Below are 20,398 nucleotides of genomic sequence, written 5' to 3'. Positions count from 1 at the left end.
TTCTTGATACCCCCACAAGGGGAATCATTCTCTCAGCATTTACCCGGATCAATCCCCATTGGAATATTTTACGCTTCAGTAAGATCATCGAAGATAGACACAAAATGCTGGAGTAACTCAGCGGGTCAAGCAGCATCTCTGGAGACAAGGAATAGGTGGCGTTTTGGTTTGAGACCTTTCCGCAGACTGAGAGTCAGGGGAGAGGGAAACTAGAGGTTTCATCTCTCATTTTTCTCAACAAGTAGAGATGAAAAATGAGATGATCTTTTTTTTAATGGCACATTAGAAGGAAGGCTACCAATCAGGGCATGGGAAGAATCTGTTACTGACCTCCAGATAGTGCTGTGGAATTATTTTTCGTCCACCAGAACAAATCGGAGGGCTTTTTAATGTCTAATCCAAAGGCAGAACCTCTGACATTGCAGCATTCCTACTGTGCCACAGATTTGACGGGAGTGTGCCAAAATCCTGGAATGTGGTCTTGAACAACAACCTTCCAGATCAGATAGACATGTATTGCCCAGTGAACCAAGCTGCACTGATCCACACTTCTGACCTTACAAGACCATGTATCTTTGAGGTGTCGTGTGGTGTAAGATGAAAGTACTTCTTGTCAATAATCGTTTAGCTAGATCTATCACTCACATTTTACACACCAGCTCCATTGAAGTGGAAAATTTGCTTTGATTTGAATGGGCACTGCCTGGTCTAGATGCAGTCACCTGTGGAGACAGAGAACCTGGGAGATTGGACCATAATATTGTGTGAGAACAAAAAGGGGGCTGCCGAATTCTTGATGTTGGATAGGTACTTTATTTTGCTAGGTCTTTTTCTCATCCCTGAACAAAATTATGTGTGATTGTTCAGAACACACAATTCATGGATGTAAAACAGACCAGGATTTGCTACCTTGGACATAGTGTAACATGGTTCAACGATAATGGAGGTGTTGATTAATTGTAACATTTGTTGTCGATTCTTCAATGAATAATAGATCAAGTTATGAGTTGATGTTAACCCCCACTCCACTGCCCCAGTGTTGGAGAGATTTGGGAACTTTACATCCAAACTTGCCTGATGCCTTCAAACGCACTACACAAAACATACATCGTGGCTCAGATGACTGAAATAAGCCACATTTCATTCATCAAAGGAATAATCTTAAGGGTTATGAATTATAAGCACATTTTTAATGATACTATTTAAATACTATTTGTCAACCTCATTAAAACCTGAGTTGAAACAAATTAATCGCCTTCTCCTAAGACATCCACTCATTTCAGTTACAAAATGTTAAAGCAAGCAATTATCAGAAATCTTTCCCCCAGGCTTTTAGGATTTGCTCAAAAGCACCACTGATTTAAAGAATATGTTATTTCTAATGTCGTACTCCGGGTGATGAAGGGACTTTTGCTTTTAATTCTTGCACGCAGGATTTTTCTGATTCAGTAATTAGTCCAGGACTATTTGGCCCATTAGTTCCCACTCTTTGCCATTAGTGAGTCAATGGGAGTCTGAAGTGTGTTATTCCTGTGGAAGAAGCCCCTGATATTGAAGCTACTCTCTCTGTCTAGAGCAGCAATGCCAGTATGCAGGAGCTGGCTGTGTGTATAATTACACTGTATAATTACACTGGATAATATAATTACAATACAATTATATTGTACCTCTGGATGCAAAGACGAGATGTTAATCTATCCCAATTCTTTTCCTTAATTTAAAAAACTCTTAGGTGCCATGATATGGGATACCAGGTTCGTTACTGGCCAGATCCTTTCTCATTCATATCCATTTCAAGGTCAAGGTCAAGGACAATGGGGAATCGGCAGACAGCAAATAGGACTGTTCGGTAGTTTAGCAACTTTGTTGGCACCAAAACGTGCCACACTTGTGCACTGCCCAGATTGAATGCAAAACAAAGCATTTCACTGTACTTTGGTACATGTGACAATAAAGTATCATTCATTCATACATTCACAAATTTGCTTCGTAGTTTGGCTGATGGAAGAAATATGGGACAAAACTGCTCGGGTGCCATTTCATAATAGGAAAGAAGCTTTGGTTATTCTTTGGCAAATTCTTTGGTTAAATAGCGTGGTTTACGAGAAAAAATGCTGAATGCTGATGCCAAGCACAGCAGGGGCATGATTTGGTCTGAAGGCACTGTGCTATTTCTCGCATTTGTTCTGATCCTACCCCTTTTCCTGCAGCCATTGGGAATGCATATGCAGTGCTCAGCAATCCTGACAAGAGGAAACAGTACGACATATATGGCGATGAACGGCAGGCTGCAAACCGGCACAGTCACGGTCCCTCAGACTATCATAGAGGCTTTGAGGCAGACATCTCACCTGAGGACCTCTTCAATATGTTCTTTGGTGGTGGATTCCCCTCTGGTATGTAATATTTGTGGTTCAGAATGTATTTCCAATAACTTCAGTAAATAAATACTCGCTTGGGCAGCTTACACCCCAGCGGTATGAACATTGACTTATCTAACTTCAAGTAATCCTTGCTTTCCCCCTCTCTCCATCCCTCCCCCTTCCCAGTTCTACAACCAGTCTGACTGTCTCCGAGTTCATTTTATCTCTGTTTGCTTTGTTATTACCTTCTCCCAGTTAACAATAATCTATTCTACATTTTCCTTGATCTCCATCCCCCTTGTCCTGGTTTCACATTTTACACTTCCTTATCTATGTATCTCCCTCTCCCCTGACATCAATCTGAAGAAGGGTCTCGACCCGAAACATCACCCATTCCTTCTCTCCAGAGATGCTGCCTGTCCCGCTGATTTACTCCGACATTTTGTGTCTGTCTTCAGAATCTTGTTATTGGTGATGTCGGTGTTAATTAGTATTATTACCACTAGGTTGAAAAACTAAGAAGTACAGTATCAAATGGGGTGCTAACTATTAAGACCTTTTATTTCAAGAATGTTTTTTTTCATGTTTTATTTCAATCGAGGTCTATAATTGAAATAAAATTAAAAAATCAGAAGATATATCACCAGTGGAAATATCTGTGGACAGTGTAGGCATTAAGATTTGAAGCTTTGAGTCAAATAGAATCAGAATTAAACAACGTTCTTTGAGGAAGGAGATGAGGAGAAATTTATTTCGTCAGAGGGTTGTGAATCTGTGGAATTCTCTGCCACAGATGGCTGTGGAGGCCAATTCAGTGGATATTTTTAAGGCAGAGATAGATAGATTCTTGATTAGTACGGGTGTCAGGTTATGGGGAGAAGGCAGGAGAATGGGGTTAGGAGGGAGATATAGAATAGCCATGATTGAATGGTGGAGTAGACTTGATGGGCCGAATGGCCTAATTCTGCTCCCATCCCTTATGACCTAATTGGAAGACAACTGAATTGTCAAAAGATGTAAACATTGTGAGGTAGGGAGGGGTAGAAAAGATAAAAGAGAAAGATTGAAGACGGGAGGGGCTAAATTACAAAAAAAGGATGAGAGCACATAGCAAAAAAAGGATGATAATAATAAGTTAACAGATGTGATGAATCTAAAGGAATAGTGCTCAGGAAAAGCAAAATCATTGTCTGAAATTATTGGAGTCCAGAAGGCTCGGAACATGAAGTGCCAACAGTTGGTACAACGATGCAGTTAGAAGAGCTGCTGCCTCACGGGTCCAGCCACTGGGTTCATCCTATACTGTCTGTGTGGAGTTTGCTCATTCTCCCTGTGACTATCTGAGTTTCCGCCGGGTGCTCTAATTTCCTCATACATGCTGAAGATGTGTGGGTTGGTGGGTTAATCGGCCACTGGGGATTGCCCTCATTGTGTAGAAGAGTGTTAGAATCCATGACATTGATGGGAATGTGAAGAGAATAAGTTACAGGAAAAATGCCTTGGGCTCATGGTTTTTCTCTGTGAGCTTGCTTGCAAAGACTCAATGGGCTGAAGTGACAACTTTCTATGTTATAAAGGCTAAAAAAAAATCTTTACGATTTATATACACTGCAGAACGTTAAGGTGAGGAAGAAGTTTGGGGAATTCAAATAACAGAAGAAACTTAAAACTTGAGTCCTTTTCAGTTGGAAGTATTTCAGCCTGATTTATAATTAAATCACATTTGAAGCAATTAGGCACACTAATTACCCACAAGATTCAGCATGAAGGAGATTATTTGACCAACATTAATGTGCTCAGTCTAGCTTCTCTACTTAACTGACTAATCGTATTAGTTTGCTCGTCACTCATCCTTCAACATTTTTGCCTTCGAGTTTTTATGCTATTACTTTTTAAATGCTAATTTGGCTTCAGTTCAGTGCAGAATGTCAATTATGGAAGTCTAGCTACAGGTTACTCCAACTGGCAGAGCGTTGTGGTTTGAATTCTGCTTGGGTGGTAGTAATATTATCTAAAGGGGATTAAGTTCAAAGCTAGTTTCAAAGATAGGAACTTTATTAACATAACATTCAAATTTAAAATGTTACTCAATTTATTAGGATCTAAATTGCTAGTTCTCCTTTTATTAGTTATTTGATTCAATTTTCCAGATATTTATTTCATTTTAGGATTGAATGGGCTTTATTATTCGATTCTAATCGGGTATTCTGCTTTAATTGAGTTGGAGTTTATTTTTATTTCAGCATCTTCTTGGTCTCCTTCCCACCACTTCTTATGAACCCCGCCCGGGCCTCCACTGCTGAATGTTTCCTCTGTCTCAAGAGAATCATATTTGAAGTGCATTTTTGAGCTGTTTCCAGGGAACACGGGCATTTAGCCTAAGCCAGCCTCGGTGCTTATTGACATTAAATTGGCATATTGACTTGGGAGGGCGTGGGGATTTGTGGAACGGTAAATAAAGATTTTGCTGTTGCTTTATTATTAAAGGAGCTTTATTGGACAGATTTATATGAAGATATGTAGTTGGGTAGGCTCATGCTGCATCTGATGTAAGATCACACGCACCCGGTTCATTCTGGATCTGATGTAAGATCACTAGCTGGCAAAAACAAAAGCATGTTTCATTATCCAGCATTACAGTTCTCCACCTTAAAGACATTGCAAAATTAGTATGCCTGGATTACTTAATGTTTTTGTGCCGTTCTACTTTATTGCAAAGAAAAAAAGCACCTTGCATGTATATAATATCTCATTTAGTCTGCAAAATACTCAAAGAATTACCTTTGAACTGCGTTTGCATGAGATAAGCTGTTGTACTGTTTCTTTTTTCGTGTCCTTCGTCTCTTGGACTCCTTACTCCCTCCTTGACCTTGGTTCTATGATTGAAATCATGTGTAGGTTTTGGAAAATCGGTATGGAAAGTGATCAAAATGAGGGTTGATACATAAGAGTGGTCCACTTGTTCATGATAACCATTGTCAGTAGGATTAAACTACCTTGAATTTGGAGCCTTAGCTGTTGCTTTGCAAATCTCCTCTGGTAACAAAGCAGCACCATTGTCTCGAGTGTGGCCATAAGATGAAATTATGAATGCATAACTATTACTGAAAATCGAAACACTACCATGTGAGAAGATTCACATAACTGTCCAATCTCTGATAAATAGGATTAGATGTTTCTCCATTCAATATCCAGCTTCGTGTTTGAAGTCTATATACCTTCCGTAAACTGTAATTTTATTTTTATTAAAAATATAGAAATAGCCGCTCTAATTTCACTGCACATCTCGGGAAGTTGAATGTCCTCTTTGTATTGTAATTAATTATTTCCTGTCTACCCCTCCCAATCCCTGCCTCAGGTAATGTACATGTATATAGTAATGGACGAATGCGTTACACGTACCACAGACCTGAGCGACGAGAACAACATGGCGATGTGAGTATATAGAACTGTATAGTCATGGGGCTACTCAACCTGTCTTACCTGTGCTGGCTTCCTGAAAAAACTGTTCACCCAACCCCATACCATTTGAGACAGACCTAAAATGCTGGAGTAACTCGGCAGGAGAGGCAGCATCTCTGGAGAGAAGGAATGGGTGACGTTTCGGGTCTCGACCTAAAACCTTGCAGGAATTCTTATTTGATGTGTTTCCTTAGATTCACTCATGCTCTTTTTGGAAGGAAACATTACTCGGTTTGGGCAACATATGACTCCAGTCCCATGTAAGTGTGGCTGACTCTTAATCTCCCTCAGGAACAGACCAATGAAGCACTCTGTCGTATCAACCTATCTAAAGTAACTAGTAATTTCCAATAATTGCTCGTCTTCCCAGGACCTTAGAATTAATAATTAAACAAAATAAATTATCATGGAATTCGAGAAGGAACTAACTGGTTCTTGTCAATAAATGGATAGAACATTAATAGAAATGTTCCCAACAAATACTATGGATAATAAAAGGAGAAAATGTTGTCGGTTCTGAGTTAATCAAACATGATTTACAAAGACAGAGTTAACATTTAAGTGTAAGAAAATAACTGCAGATGCTGGTACAAATCGAAGGTATTTATTCACAAAATGCTGGAGTAACTCAGCAGGTCAGGCAGCATCTCAGGAGAGAAAGAATGGGTGACGTTTGAGACTCTTCTTCAGACTGAAGAAGGGTCTCGACCCGAAACGTCACCCATTCCTTCTCTCCTGAGATGCTGCCTGACCTGCTGAGTTACTCCAGCATTTTGTGAATAAATACCTTTGAGTTAACATTTAACGTCACCAACCTTCTGGTAGAACTCTTGATACCATGTGGAAATAGTGCAGTGCCTATCTATGTGCAGCTTTATAAATGTTACCAATCTGTGTGCATGATCCAATTTAATTTTGTGTTCATTTTTCCAGGGTGGGTTGGCACTCTTTGTGCAATTAATGCCAATCTTGATCCTGGTCATTGTCTCTGTGATCAGTCAGATGATGGTCTCAAGTCCTCCCTACAGTCTGAGCCATAGGCCGTAAGTAAATCCTGAGTTCATATCGTGGGGTCGCATTGGGATAAGAGGGAATAAATCGCCCTCTCAAAACAAATGTGGTCACAACACATGGAACAAGAGATCTACTATTTAGCTTGAAAGCTTTAATGAAAGAGAATAGGTTTATCAAGAAGCATCTTTAACTGGTAAGAGGATTAAAGCCATTTGATCTGGCATCTTTCCAAACAGAGTTGGCAATGGAGGTCTTCACATTGCCAAACATTCACATAAGAAATCTTCACTAAACAAATGTTTTGGCTTTAATTAATGATATGAAACACATTTGGAGACTTTTTTGATTCACGCACTATAAAAAGCAGTAATAGCCATCTCGTTATGGTTGCATTGGTAGGAAGGAGTCTGTGGGCCTGGAAAAAAAAACGGGCTATTTAAAGTGGTCTTTGTAAAGGAAGTTTGGAGAAATGCTGGTCAGATCAGGATGAGAGAGATTAGCAAGGATTTTCACACAGCAACAGGTCATCAGGTAGAACAGAATGAAGTGGTAGACCTTTAGACAGATTGGCATTTGAAGAGATCAGAAGGCCAACAAGGAGAGTGCGTGGAAAGTCAAACAAGTATCACAAGCAACAAGTGGGAAATCAGAAGCCTTAGAGGCTCCAACGGTAGTGCTGGGGAGTACAGAAGATATGAGAAATTAAGACCAGGTCAGGATTTTGTGTCATTGCATAAACTCCAGTAACACACAACAAAATAAGTTGGGTATGAAATGCTTTCCCTCCTTTTTTAATTATTTTAATTAAATAATTTATTTATTATAAATTTATTCATATGTGAATAATTACCAGTAGGTTCTTCAGTTAGTAGCAGAAGGTGAGTTCACACCTATTATTGCCCAGTTACTGGTGAAACTGACCAAATATGGCCCTGCAGCAGAGCATCATAAACCAATTAAGATTCATCTCAAAATAGATATCGCAAAATAAAATGATGAAAATGCACCGTGTGTACCGTGACCCGCTTGTAGTAATAATACTTAGCACCTATGAGAGTATTCTAATTGTAGGCTATTATGGTTTCCAGGTCCATCGGTCACATTCACAGAAGGGCAACGGAAGTACTGAACGTGCATTATTTTGTGGCAGAAAGATTTGCAGAAGAATATACAGGCCAGAACTTGAAGATGGTAGAAAGGAATGTAGAAGAGGACTTCATTGCAAATTTACGGAACAACTGCTGGAAAGAGAAACAACAGAGTAAGTAATAGTGGAGAAGGTGGGGTACGGAGGTTGGTTGGAAAATTCAACTCGAGGGTGGGTGGAGGACTGTAAAGGAAGAAGGATGCTTCAAGCAAGGATGATGTTCTTGAGTTGGTCAATCAGATTATTACTTCTGAATCAGAATCTCAAAGCTTCAAGCTGCACCAAGCCTACTCCAGTGTTGGGTACTGCCAAATTTGGGGAGGCCATACTTCAGCTGAAAGGTTCAATGGAGATTGACACCTCGTATTCCACATGGGTAGCATACAACCCCAGGGTATGAACATTGTATTATTCCAGTTACAGGTAACCCACACCCTCAGTGTTCTCCCAGACACAATCACCCTTGCAACTGATTTTCTTTTCCTTTTGTTCACCTCTCAGCCTCCTCCTCTCATCTATTTGCATTAGCCCCCATCTGATTGCATCTCTCAGTCTGTATCCCACCCTGTCATACTGCCTTCCTCTTCCCTCTGTGCTGATGCAGTTTCAACCAAAAACATTTGACTTACCCAGAGTTCTTCCAGCAGACACAAGCAGCTACAGATGATGTTATATTGAGTAACAAAATAAGTACTGGAGTAATTCGGAAGGTCAAGCAACATCTCTGGATTGAATATGTTTCGGGCCCTTCTTCAGACTCGGATTCAGAATCCGAAGAAGGGTCCTTGCACAAAACATTGCCTATCCATTTTCTGGTTGAGTTTCGAGATACAGCAATGATTCAAGCCCTTCTGACCATTATTCAAAGACTGCATAACTTATTCCATAGCTTTGACTTCTGTTGCTCAATTAATAAGTCAATCCCAAAGCCACACTGCTTGGTACCTTCAATGCGGCGACTACTTTTCTGCTTTTATTTCCATACTTTGCCATCAGTTAATTTCAATCATAACCTATCTCTGACAGTAGTAGTCCTACTTTTCCAAGACCTCCTCTCCCACACCATGCTTGATGGTGTCGGTAAAGGCACTCTCCCTTAATAAGGGACACCTGTAACAGACTCGTATCTAATATTTGTGGGCACAAAGTGCTGGAGTAACTCAATGAGCCTGGAGAACATAGATAAGAAAAGTTTCAAGTCCGGACCCTTCTTAAGTCTAAGTCTGAAGAAGGTTCCTGACCTAAAACATCATCTACCCATGTTCCCTAGAGATGCTGCCTGACCTGCTGTGTTACTCCAGCTCTTGGCGTCTTTTATTTGTAAACCACTATCTAGATTTCCTTGTGTCTCTAATATTGTTATTACATTTTGGTGGACAATGTTTGCTTGAAAAAATGATACATCAAAATCCATAATTTCAGCACTTTATTGTGATCTCATTAAATGAATGGAAGTATATTTCTAGTTCTTCCTAATTTCTTATAAAAAATTACAATGGATTTTATGAAACATAAATGGACTAAGAAAACTTATTTTTCTATAGAAGAGGGACTGTTGTACCGTGCCCGATATTTTGGAGACGTCGATCTTTACCAGAAAGCCCAGAAAATGAGCACACCAAGCTGTACCAGACTATCAGAAGTTCAGGCATCCCTACATGGATAGGATGGAGTCTGCCACACCAATAACCAGAGACCAGGTATGTACAATATGGACTATTATTCATTCATCTGGTAAGGTATCTGGTAGACAGAGAAACACAGAAATACATTGAAAAGACTCCAAAACAAGCTACTCAGATTACCCAAAACAATAAAAGGAAAATGCTGGAAGTATTCAACGGGTAAGGCAGCATCCGTTGGGAAACATTTATTTTTGCTCACTGATGCTGTTTGACCTGCTGAGTGCTGCCAGTAATTTCAATGTTTGTTTTATATTTTCAGTGTCTGCAGTTTATTGCCTCACTTACTGAATTACCAGTTGGTTTGTGTGCATGAAACGGAGTTTACTTGCTCACTCTGTATAGCCGAGCAGGTAAACCCTAGCATTCAGGCCCAGTGTCATGGGTTAAAACTTCCAGTTCTTCAAAGCTCCAACTGAAGATTATCCAATCTCTATTTGGAAACACTCATATTGCTGAAAACAAACTGTTTTAGTTTCCTTTCAGATTTACTTTCTTTGTCTGCAATTTAATGTTTGGATCAAAATATTGTAACCCTTGATAAACTTATTGTGCTTATCTTGATTATAGAAGGACTGGTAAAATAAAGAAAAGGCATCTTCAAAGATATTTAAAGGAATGAACTGAAACAACAGTCTGTTTAGAAAGTTTGAACGATATAAGTAATCTGGATTTGTTGGACGAATGCTGTTACGTTATCAAATTATTTGTTCCTTTTTTGTCTTTTCACTTAATTTAGCGATAGAGACGATTACTAAAAAAAACTTTGTCTTAACACTGGATTTTGATTAGCCAGCAACACTGCTGAAAATACTCACAGCCTATGAGCTCTCAAATACTGAACTGTTTTACATGAACTGGATCAAGAGGTCCCGAGATCTCTTGGACAGCACCTTGCTGTGTAAACTACAATACACTGGATTTGGTCAGAGACTGAGACAACCAAGAGAAGAGGTATGACTACGCATGAACCAAGTTTGTACATGTGCACTAGTCACTTCTAATGGAACAAATCAACAAATGTGTTAAATTAATGATTTGGAAATTATTTATAGTTGTATATACATTGTACTTTATGAGGGGGCTGAAATCAGTTGTAACTTATTTTGCTCTTCTATAGAAATAAATCTGAACTGTGACAATTCCCCTCGTCTCTGCATTAATTTGCCCACATCTGTAGCATTCAGTCCCTTGAGCCTGGCCAACATTCTAAAGGGTCTCAATCCAAAATGTCGCCTATCTGTGTTCCCTTCACAGATGCTGCCTGAGTTAGCACAGCACTGAGTTACCTCCACACCCCAAAGACCGTGTTATGCTCAAGACTGCAGCATCTGTAGGTTGAAGTGACTGGTCTGTAGTTACTGGGAGAGTTCAGAGTCTAAACTGCCTTATTTGAAAGCTGGATATCCCTTGTAACCTACCAGGATGCAATCTCAGACTGTACTTTAGTTGATAGTTTAGTTTAGTGATACAGCGCGGAAACATGCCCTTCGGCCCACTGATTCGGCACCGACCAGCGATCCCCACACATTAACACTACTCTACACATACTGGGGACAATTTTACATTTACACCAAGCCAATTAACCTACAAACCAGTATGTCTTTGGAGTGTGGGAGGAAACCGAAGATCTCAGAAAAAAACCCATGCAGGGCATGGGCGGAATGTACAAACTCCACACAGACAGCACCCATCATCAGGATTGAACCCGGGTCTCCGGCGCTGTAAGGCAATAGCTCTACTGCTATGCCACCGTGCCGCCCTATCTTCACTACAGTACCCTCGTGTCGAGTTTAAAACAGACTTCAGAATTTACTATTTAGCTCAGGAAATTAATCTGTAAAAGTAAAACCAAAATTTATTAACTTTATGTACCATGTAGTTCCATGTGACATGAAAAAGACCATTTCAAATAAATCTCTTGAGCACAGAATTCCATGTACAATAATGTCTAATAAAAACATTAAAAAAACACGTGTACATTTTGTACAGGGTTAATTTTGTCTGTTTCTCCCATAGTTTTAACTTGCTGAGAAGCATAAAGCTTTCATTGAAACTCAATGTTTCATTTCATCCAGAGGAAGGTGTAAATCCCAGCAACTGTTCAATCGGTTTGTAGCGCCATTCATCTGCCTCCAATTCTTCAACCAAACCGGCCAGCTTCTCCATCCGTGAGCACTGTTGCTCTAAGGGGAGAGAAAATTATGTTATGATTGGAGAAATCGGGGTGGCACAGTGGTAGGGTTGCTGCCTTAGAGCGTCAGAGACCAAGGTTCGATCCTGACTATGGATGCTGTCTGTATGCAATATGTACGTTCTCCCTGTGACCTGTGTGGGTTTCCTCCAGTTTCCTCCCACACTCCAAAGACGTACAAGTTTGTAGGTTAATTGACTTGGTAAATTCTTTTAAAAATTGTCCCTCGTTCATGTAGGATAGTGTTAATGTGCAGTGATTGCTGGTCGGTGCGGACTCGGTGGGCCGAAGGGCCTGTTTCCGCACTGTACCTCTAAACTAAAGCCCAGCAGGCAGCATTGTTCTGCTAACAAAGTTTGGATGTTGGGTCAAACATCCGAGGGTGGCGCAGCGGTAGAGTTACTGCCTTACAGTGCTTGGAGCGCCGGAGTCCCGGGTTAGATCCCAACTACGGGTGCTGTCCGTACAGAGTTTGTGCGTTGTCCCCGTGACCTGCGTGGGTTTTCTCAGAGACTCCAGTGTGCGTAGGATTGTGTTAATATGGGGGAATCGATGGTCAGCGCCGACTCGGTGGGCGGAAGGGCCTGTTTCCGCGCTGTATGTCTAAACTAAACTAAAATTAATCCTTCAGCCTAATCTATGAATGTGCTTTAGTTTCCCTTTCAAACTCATGTTTACCAATTTTTATCCCCCCAGAAAAGAAAGATGCGTCGCTTTCTCAACATTATCAATTTTGGAGTTTCTGCATATTTTCTGGGTGCTCGAGTTTAAAACTGATTACACATATTGAAAAGCCAGCATAAGAATAAATTAATGTAGAATGTGGATGATTTTACTTGGAAATCTGTTAACTGTTTGCCTTATTACTACCTCTGTAGGCAACTAGGACAAACAGCACCAAACATCATTGTTACTGGTATACACCAATATTTCAGCTGGTTGCAGCGATACACGTTTCTCCAAAAATTCAGTATTTAATCCAATTGAGGAAATGGATGTTTATGCCAGTATTCTAGGTATCAATCCATTTTCAAATTATACAGTCTGAAGGGTCTCATCACCCAAAACGTCACCCATTCCTTCTCTCCAGATGCTGCCCGTCCCACTAAGTTACTCCAGCATTTCGTGTCTACCTTCAAATTATACAGTTTCTGTTCTTACATCACACAACTTCATACAAATTCCATGGAATCACTGTAATGTAAGAACTGAAAACATGCATTTCCATCAATAAAAAGTTTATTTTATGTGTATGTTTTATAAAAGAGAAGTTACTGAATAGATTGATTGATCGAAAGACACAGCATGGAAATGGGCCCTTCACCCCAGTGTCCATGCCAACCATTGGATCACCCGTTCACACTAGTTCTACGTTATCCAATGTTTGCATCTAATCTCTATACACTTTACAGATGCTAATTAACTTACAGACCCGTGTCTTTGGGATGAGGGAGGAAACCGGAGCACCCGGAGCAATCAAAGGGCGAACGTACAAGGACAACAGCCGAAATCAGGATCAAACCCAGGTCTCTGTTACTATAAGGCAGCAGCTCTATTAGCTGCGCCACCGCGATCATTTTCTTCAGAGTGCAAAAAGCATACAGTGCAGTAGTTTTAGCAGTTAAACTGCACTGTGACTTACCTCGTTTGACCTGCCTTAATGTGTGAGCCACCTGATAGCTGAAAACCGCTTCACACAGGAACCTCTCTGTTGCATCTGTCAAAACAGAAACAAAACATTTAAAATGCAGTCTAAATTATTTAAGCACCATTAAATATCACACCATTAGCATTATATTATTTCCACACTATATTCCTCAACCGTTATTTTACAACGGTGAAGCTTTAGCAGTTAATCGTATATAGTACATCCAGTAATAATGCATTTAAACTTTGGAACCATAGTAATCAAAAGTTTGGTTAATAAGATGTTTTTAAGTGGAGAGAGGGAGAAATGATTAAGAAGCAAATGACACAGCTTTAGGGATGTTTGCCAGTGGTATGGTTTTGGAAACAGGACATGCAAGAATTTAGTTTAGAAGTACTAAATGGAAACTGGCACGTCAGCTCACTATCAATCACCTGTTCATACTAGTTCCACTTTCTTATCCACCCTACACTCTAGGGGCAATTTACAAAGGGCAATTTACAAAGGCCAATTAACCTACAAATTACCTACAGATGTGAGAGGAAACCACACAGTCACAGGGAGAATGTGCAGACTCCACTCTGACAGTACCCGATGCCAGGATCAAACCGTGTAACCTGGCACTGAGAGGCAGCGGCTCCACCAGTTGATTACTGAGCTGGGGAAGAATCAGTCAGGTTGAGAAGAAGATGAAAGCACAGTCAATATTTTAAAATCCAGGTAAAACAAAGGTGCTGGAGGAACAGGGTGGGTCCAGCAACATATGTGAAGGGAATGGACAGGTGGCATTTCACACCAGGACGCTTCAGAGTGATTCAGAACCTGGGCATTGCTCATGCCAGGATCCAGTGTAGATCCACCACTGGCAAGAGAGGTAAATAGATCTTTGAGCGAATTGTAACACGTTCAGTGTTATACCTTCAGGGTTGGGGCAAAAGTAAAGGCAGATGGAAAAGCAGAATATAAAGCGCTGGAGTATGAAACTCAATGGGTCAGGCTACTTCTGTGGAGGTAGACACAAAATGCAGGAGTAACTCAGCGAGACAGGCAGCGTCTCTGGAGAGATGGAATGGGTGACGTTTTGGGGTTGAGACCCTTCTTCAGATTGTGTCTATCTTCAGTGTAAACTAGCATCTGCAGTTCCTATCTGCACACTTCTCTGGAGGACATGGATGGGCATCGTTTCGGGTTGGGACCCTTCTTCAGACTGACTGTGGCAGGGAACGCTGGAAAGGGGAGAAGTGGGTCAAAGCCAGGCAAGTGGATACATGTGGTGGAGGTTGATGGGCAGGCAACGGCTGGAGATGAAAAGATGACATTCAGATGCTGCCTGGTGTCTCTGTAGGACCCATCCCCTCTCTGCACAGATGCTGTCAGGTATCTCTGTTGGACCCATCCCTTCTCTGCACAGATGCTGTCTGGTAGCTCTGTTGGACCCATCCCCACTCTGCACAGATGCTGTCAGGTGTCTCTGTTGGACCCATCCCTTCTCTGCACAGATGCTGTCAGGTATCTCTGTTGGACCCATCCCTTCTCTGCAGAGATGCTGTCAGGTGTCTGTTGGACCCATCCCTTCTCTAGACAGATGCTGTCAGGTGTCTGTTGGACCCATCCCTTCTCTAGACAGATGCTGTCAGGTGTCTCTGTTGGACCCATCCCTTCTCTAGACAGATGCTGTCAGGTGTCTCTGTTGGACCCATCCCTTCTCTACACAGATGCTGTCAGGTGTCTGTTGGACCCATCCCTTCTCTGCAGAGATGCTGTCAGGTGTCTGTTGGACCCATCCCTTCTCTACACAGATGCTGTCAGGTGTCTCTGTTGGACCCATCCCTTCTCTACACAGATGCTGTCAGGTATCTCTGTTGGACCCATCCCTTCTCTGCAGAGATGCTGTCAGGTGTCTGTTGGACCCATCCCTTCTCTAGACAGATGCTGTCAGGATGCTGTCTGTTGGACCCATCCCCACTCTGCAGAGATGCTGCATGTCCCGCTGAGCCACTCCAGCATTGTGTGCCTTATCCTCGGTGTAAACCAGCATCTGCAGTCCCCTCCCCACAACAGCAGACGACAAGCTGCAGTAATTTGCTGGCACCCTGCTGGAGGGGGGACGTGGGAGGGCCGGGGTGTGACTGATCCACAGCCTGGGAGGGCTCACCTTCCAGCAGCTCGCCCGCTCCCTTGGGCGAGGTGAAGAGAACCTTCCGCGGCGGCGGCGACAGCTCGGACACGCCGAAGCCGCCGCCTCCTCCTCCTCCTCCGCCGCCGCCTCCTCCTCCTCCTCCGCCGGCCACCGAGGACGACGAGGAAGACGCCGAGGTGGCCATGGCCGTCACGCTTTACGGCGGAAGGTCTTCCTCGCTGGGGACAATGGGATGACACACTGCCGTAAGTGGCAACGTCGCGACGCGCTTTACGGCGGAAGGTCCTCCTCGCTGGGGACAATGGGATGACACACTGTCGTAAGTGGCAAGGCAACGTCGCGACGCGCTTCACGGCGGAAGGTCCTCCTCGCTGGGGACAATGGGATGACACACTGTCGTAAGTGGCAAGGCAACGTCGCGACGCGCTTCACGGCGGAAGGTCCTCCTCGCTGGACGCACACGGGCGGGGGGAACAATGAGATGACACACTGCCGTAAGTTGCAACGTCGCGACGCGCTTTACGTCAGCCGGGCTCTCTCTCTCTCTCCCTCTCTGGGGCTGGGCCGCGGATAGAAGGCCAGCACTTGCCTGCCTGGGGAGCGGACCATTACTGCTGCCTATTTAATGTAAGGATAGTACCAACTACATCAAACATTTAATATACCAATCTATCACCAAGCGGGGACCTCTCATAAGTAGGACCCTCAGTCTATCCTTGATCGGACTTTGCTGGCTCTACCTTGCACTAAACGTAATTCCTTTATCCTGTATGTGTACACAAAATGCTGGAGTAACTCAGCAGGTCAGACAGTTGTCAGAACCTGCACGATCTAACACTGTGCGACGGTTTCAATGAGGTGCTGAACCAATGCTGGTCTGCATATGGTATGTACTAAAGCAGAAGTTACCTGTTGAATGACTGCAGCAAGTGAAGAGAAGAGATTGTGAAGATTCCTGTGTAAGAAAATAACTGCAGATGCTGGTACAAATCGAAGAAAACATTTCTTCTCACACAGAGAGTGGTGAGTCTGTGGAATTCTCTGCCACAGAGGGTAGTTGAGGCCAGTTCATTGGCTATATTTAAGAGGGAGTTAGATGTGGCCCTTGTGGCTAAAGGGATCAGGGGGTATGGAGAGAAGGCAGGTACAGGTTACTGAGCTGGATGATCAGCCATGATCATATTGAATGGCGGTGCAGGCTCGGAGGGCCGAATGGCCTCCTCCTGCACCTATTTTCTATGTTTCTATGAAGGTATTTATTCACAAAATGCTGGAGTAACTCAGCAGGTCAGGCAGCATCTCAGGAGAGACCCCCCCATTCCTTCTCTCCTGAGATGCTGCCTGACCTGCTGAGTTACTCCAGCATTTTGTGAAGATTCCTGTTGTGCCCCACACATTTTCAGCGATGACTAATGTATTGTCATTGTCATTAGATGTGAATAAAATGTCTTGTATGATTTAAAATTTAGAAAAAAGGTCAGGCAGCATCTTGGAGAGAAGGAATGGGTAACGTTTCGGGTCGAGACCCTTCTTCAGACTTCATGAAACTCCCATTGAAACTAGTACAAGGACTAGGGCCACTAATGAACTGACCTGAACTAGGGTGGGAGAGGGGGGATGCAAGGGTTACATGAAGTTAGAGAAATTAATATTAATTAAACACTCTTGACATCCTGTGCAATGTGTTTACAAAGCATGTGTAGGAAAACACTGTGGATGCTGGTTTAAATCGAAGGTAGACACAACATGCTGGAGTAACTCAGCAGGTCAGGCAACATCTCTGGGGAGAAGGAATGGGCGATGTTTTGGGTCCAGACCCTTCAGTCTGAAGAAGGGTCTCGACCCGAAACGTCACCCATTCCTTCTCTTCCGAGATGCTGACTGACCCGCTGAGTTACTCCAACATTTTGTGTCTACCTTTATGTTTACAAAGCATGTCATTGTGAGTCTGCCTTCCGGATAAATATTCCTTTAGCCCTCTGCCCACTGGGGCAATTTAATTTTCGGTCCTAATATAAAAGTGGTTGCAAGGAGGTGGGTCTGATGATTAAACCCTTCGGTCATGATCAATGTTCAGACTCCTCTCTCCCTCTTCATCACTCAGACCCAGTTCTGAGTTGTTGGTCCATTGGTGTTTCTGTAAGCTTTTGCTGGAAATTAAAGGATGAGTTTCATACATTTCACCAGAAAACTAAAAAAAAAACAGGATGCTGGAAAGTCTTAACAGGTCAGGCAGCATCTGTGGAGAGAGAAATGTTTAATGTCTAGGAACATCTGCGTTTTATTATTTCCCTGCCACTAAAGTAAGAGTGTGAGGTGGCCTACCCCAAAATATACTTTTAATAAAACAAAGCTTTTTGGGGGAATTTAAAAAAATTCCCTTTTGTCGGACCAAGTGAGGGAGAATTATTTCCAGGGTGAACAAGTTGAGTTGAATGATTGAGTTGACTGACAAACTGGTTCTGACTGTGTTTCGTGATCCTACGTCAGTTGATGTGCAAACATCTGTTTGCTGTACCTTTTGAGTCATGAGAAAAAGGAGGGCAGCAGAGATATTTACAGGGTGAAATATTCACAAGAAAAGCAGGAAACGGTTAAGGCAACATTTGCAGAGAGAGATGTGTAAGAAAATAACTGCAGATGCTGGTACAAATCGAATGTATTTATTCACAAAATGCAGGAGTAACTCAGCAGGTCAGGCAGCATCTCAGGAGAGAAGGAATGGGCGACGTTTCGGGTCGAGACCCTTCTTCAGACTAATGTCGGGGGCGGGACAAAGGAAGGATATAGGTGGAGACTGGAAGTCAGTGGGAGATCTGGGAAGGGGGAGGGGAAGAGAGGGACAGAGGAACTATCTAAAGTTGGAGAGGTCAATGTTCATATCGCTGGGCTGCAAGCTGCCCAGGCGAAATATGAGGTGCTGTTCCTCCAATTTCCGGTGGGACTCACTATGGCACTGGAGGAGGCCCATGACAGAAAGGTCAGACTGGGAGTGGGAGGGGGAGTTGAAGTGCTCAGCCACCGGGAGATCAGATTGGTTAATGCGGTGTCAACATTTTAGCTCGATGATCTTTCATGTGAGTTGATCAGATAGGTGATTTACTCACATTGATGTAGGTAACTGGACTGAATCTAAATTTAAGGTCACACATAGATAACTAGCTGACACTCAATAGCTTGCTCGCTACATAAGCAGATCAGGAAAGCAGATAATTACCCATCAGAACCCAATTTCCCTTCATGCTGTGAGTGTTTGAAATTCTGTTAAATGACAGAATATACATTGACTAAGCGATAGAGTAATCAAAACCTCAGAATCCACCGAGTCCACTTTATACCGTTTTAATTTTAAAGTGGCCTCAACATTAACTGAGATTATGAGACATCTAGCAAAAGGAATCTGAATCTTTATACATTTTGCATCTTTCAGTGGGGTTGCTTTTGGTTACATAGATCCATTCAGCTTAGTCTTCAGTTACAGAAGTCCTTCGATATGTCGTGTTAACACATCGCTCTCTTTTCATGGAAAAATGACAGTTTGGGTTTGTATTCCTTGGGGTTTAAAAGAACGAGTGGGGGGGGGCCTTATTTAAACATATTCTAAAGAGGCTCGACAGAGTAGATGCTGAAATCTTCCACGAGTGAGCAAGTTGCAAACAAAGGGACATAGCTACTAAATAAGCAACTGATCATTTAAAACTGAGGTGTGTAGTAACATCTTCCCTCAGAGAGTAGTGAATCTCTGAAATTCTCTGCCCCCGAGTATGTTGGAAATCCAACTCTTTTGTTCAAGCTTGGACCAAGGTTCTGATGCAGTCCGAAGCTCAGTGGTCTTAACAAGACACAAACTGGATGTCTGATAATAGTTGTGTAGAAAGGAACTGCAGATGCTGGTTTATACTGACGATAGACACAAAAGGCTGGAGGAACTCAGCGGATAAAGCAGCATCTCTGGAGAAAAGGAATAGGTACGTATCGGTTCGGACGGCTCTTCTCGAGTCTGAAGAAGGGTTCCAACTCAAAACGTCACTGCAGTTGTGACTGTCCTGAGGCATCTTGGCGAGAAATACTGCTTACTCTGGAGTGTAGGTGTTCACATCTAAGGCTGCGATGTGATGTGATCCCAGAAACTTTGCTGTAACCTGTGCTGTTTCTTAGTAACATGTAGGGCAAGTGAGTGTATTGTGGGTGTGGGAGCACTTTGGGGCCAGTGACCATTATTTTATGAATGGAGAAAGATAGGACTGGTCCTAACCTGTGTCAGGTCTAATTTTGCAGCCATTAGGTGAGAACTTGTAGAAGTCAAAAAGAGATGTATGACAAGTGGGAGGCTTTTAAAAGTGTGTTAGCAAGAATTTAAGGACTGCATATAATTCCGTTATGGTGAAGGACAAGGTGGCAAATTTAGGAAACCCTGGTTGATGAGAGATATTGAAGCTTTGGAAAAAGGAGGCATGCGCCAGGTTTATACAGTCAGAATTGGTGTGGTAGTTCTTGTGTTATTGTTACAAAGACTAATTGTTCTTTTAAATTCCAGATTATTAATTGAATTTAAACTGCACAGCTGCCATAGCGGTATTTGCACTGGTTGAATTATGATTGTCAGTCGAAATCTCTGGATTACTACTCTCACACTCACCAGCACTGTACCACAGATGATCGTATCACTGTGTGTTCAATATCTTTTAATCTGATGATTAAAGATCAGATGTTTAATCTGCAGTTTTGATGCAGTGCAAGTCTTGTTT

General features: G+C 42.4%; 3 protein-coding genes across 5 annotated transcripts in view; 2 read left to right on the top strand and 1 right to left on the bottom strand.

The window, feature by feature from the left end:
• The window catches only part of dnajb12a (DnaJ heat shock protein family (Hsp40) member B12a), a 28,029-nt gene extending 17,217 nt beyond the window's left edge, over positions 1–10,812 (top strand). Inside the window, exons 4-9 of one of the 2 annotated variants that reach the window (XM_078428450.1) lie at positions 2,211–2,396; positions 5,722–5,798; positions 6,759–6,868; positions 7,928–8,100; positions 9,531–9,686; positions 10,408–10,812. In XM_078428450.1, coding sequence (XP_078284576.1) covers positions 2,211–2,396; positions 5,722–5,798; positions 6,759–6,868; positions 7,928–8,100; positions 9,531–9,652 — 668 coding nt within the window. In that variant the 3' untranslated portion in view covers positions 9,653–9,686; positions 10,408–10,812. Of the gene's footprint in view, positions 1–2,210; positions 2,397–5,721; positions 5,799–6,758; positions 6,869–7,927; positions 8,101–9,530; positions 9,687–10,238 lie in introns of both variants that reach the window. The other variant, XM_078428451.1, reaches the window with a different exon arrangement.
• Positions 10,813–11,508: 696 nt separating this feature from the next.
• Positions 11,509–15,855, bottom strand: anapc16 (anaphase promoting complex subunit 16). Its single transcript, XM_078428455.1, has 3 exons — positions 15,666–15,855; positions 13,505–13,579; positions 11,509–11,854 (listed from the first exon to the last, which is right to left on the bottom strand). The coding sequence occupies exons 1-3, from the start codon at positions 15,832–15,834 to the stop codon at positions 11,739–11,741; spliced, it is 360 nt and encodes a 119-aa protein (XP_078284581.1). The 5' UTR covers positions 15,835–15,855; the 3' UTR covers positions 11,509–11,738.
• A 69-nt stretch (positions 15,856–15,924) lies between these two features.
• Positions 15,925–20,398, top strand: part of ascc1 (activating signal cointegrator 1 complex subunit 1) — a 49,645-nt gene continuing 45,171 nt past the window's right edge. The window contains exon 1 of one of the 2 annotated variants that reach the window (XM_078428454.1): positions 15,925–16,144. The gene's annotated coding sequence lies outside the window, so the exon portion shown is untranslated. Of the gene's footprint in view, positions 16,145–16,177; positions 16,278–20,398 lie in introns of those variants that run through there. The other variant, XM_078428453.1, reaches the window with a different exon arrangement.

This window comes from Rhinoraja longicauda, chromosome 35 (genome assembly GCF_053455715.1).
Source record: "Rhinoraja longicauda isolate Sanriku21f chromosome 35, sRhiLon1.1, whole genome shotgun sequence".
NCBI classification, from domain to species: domain Eukaryota; kingdom Metazoa; phylum Chordata; class Chondrichthyes; order Rajiformes; family Arhynchobatidae; genus Rhinoraja; species Rhinoraja longicauda.
The sequence above is the reverse complement of the archived record's forward strand: the minus strand, read 5'-3'. Positions and strand labels throughout refer to the sequence as shown.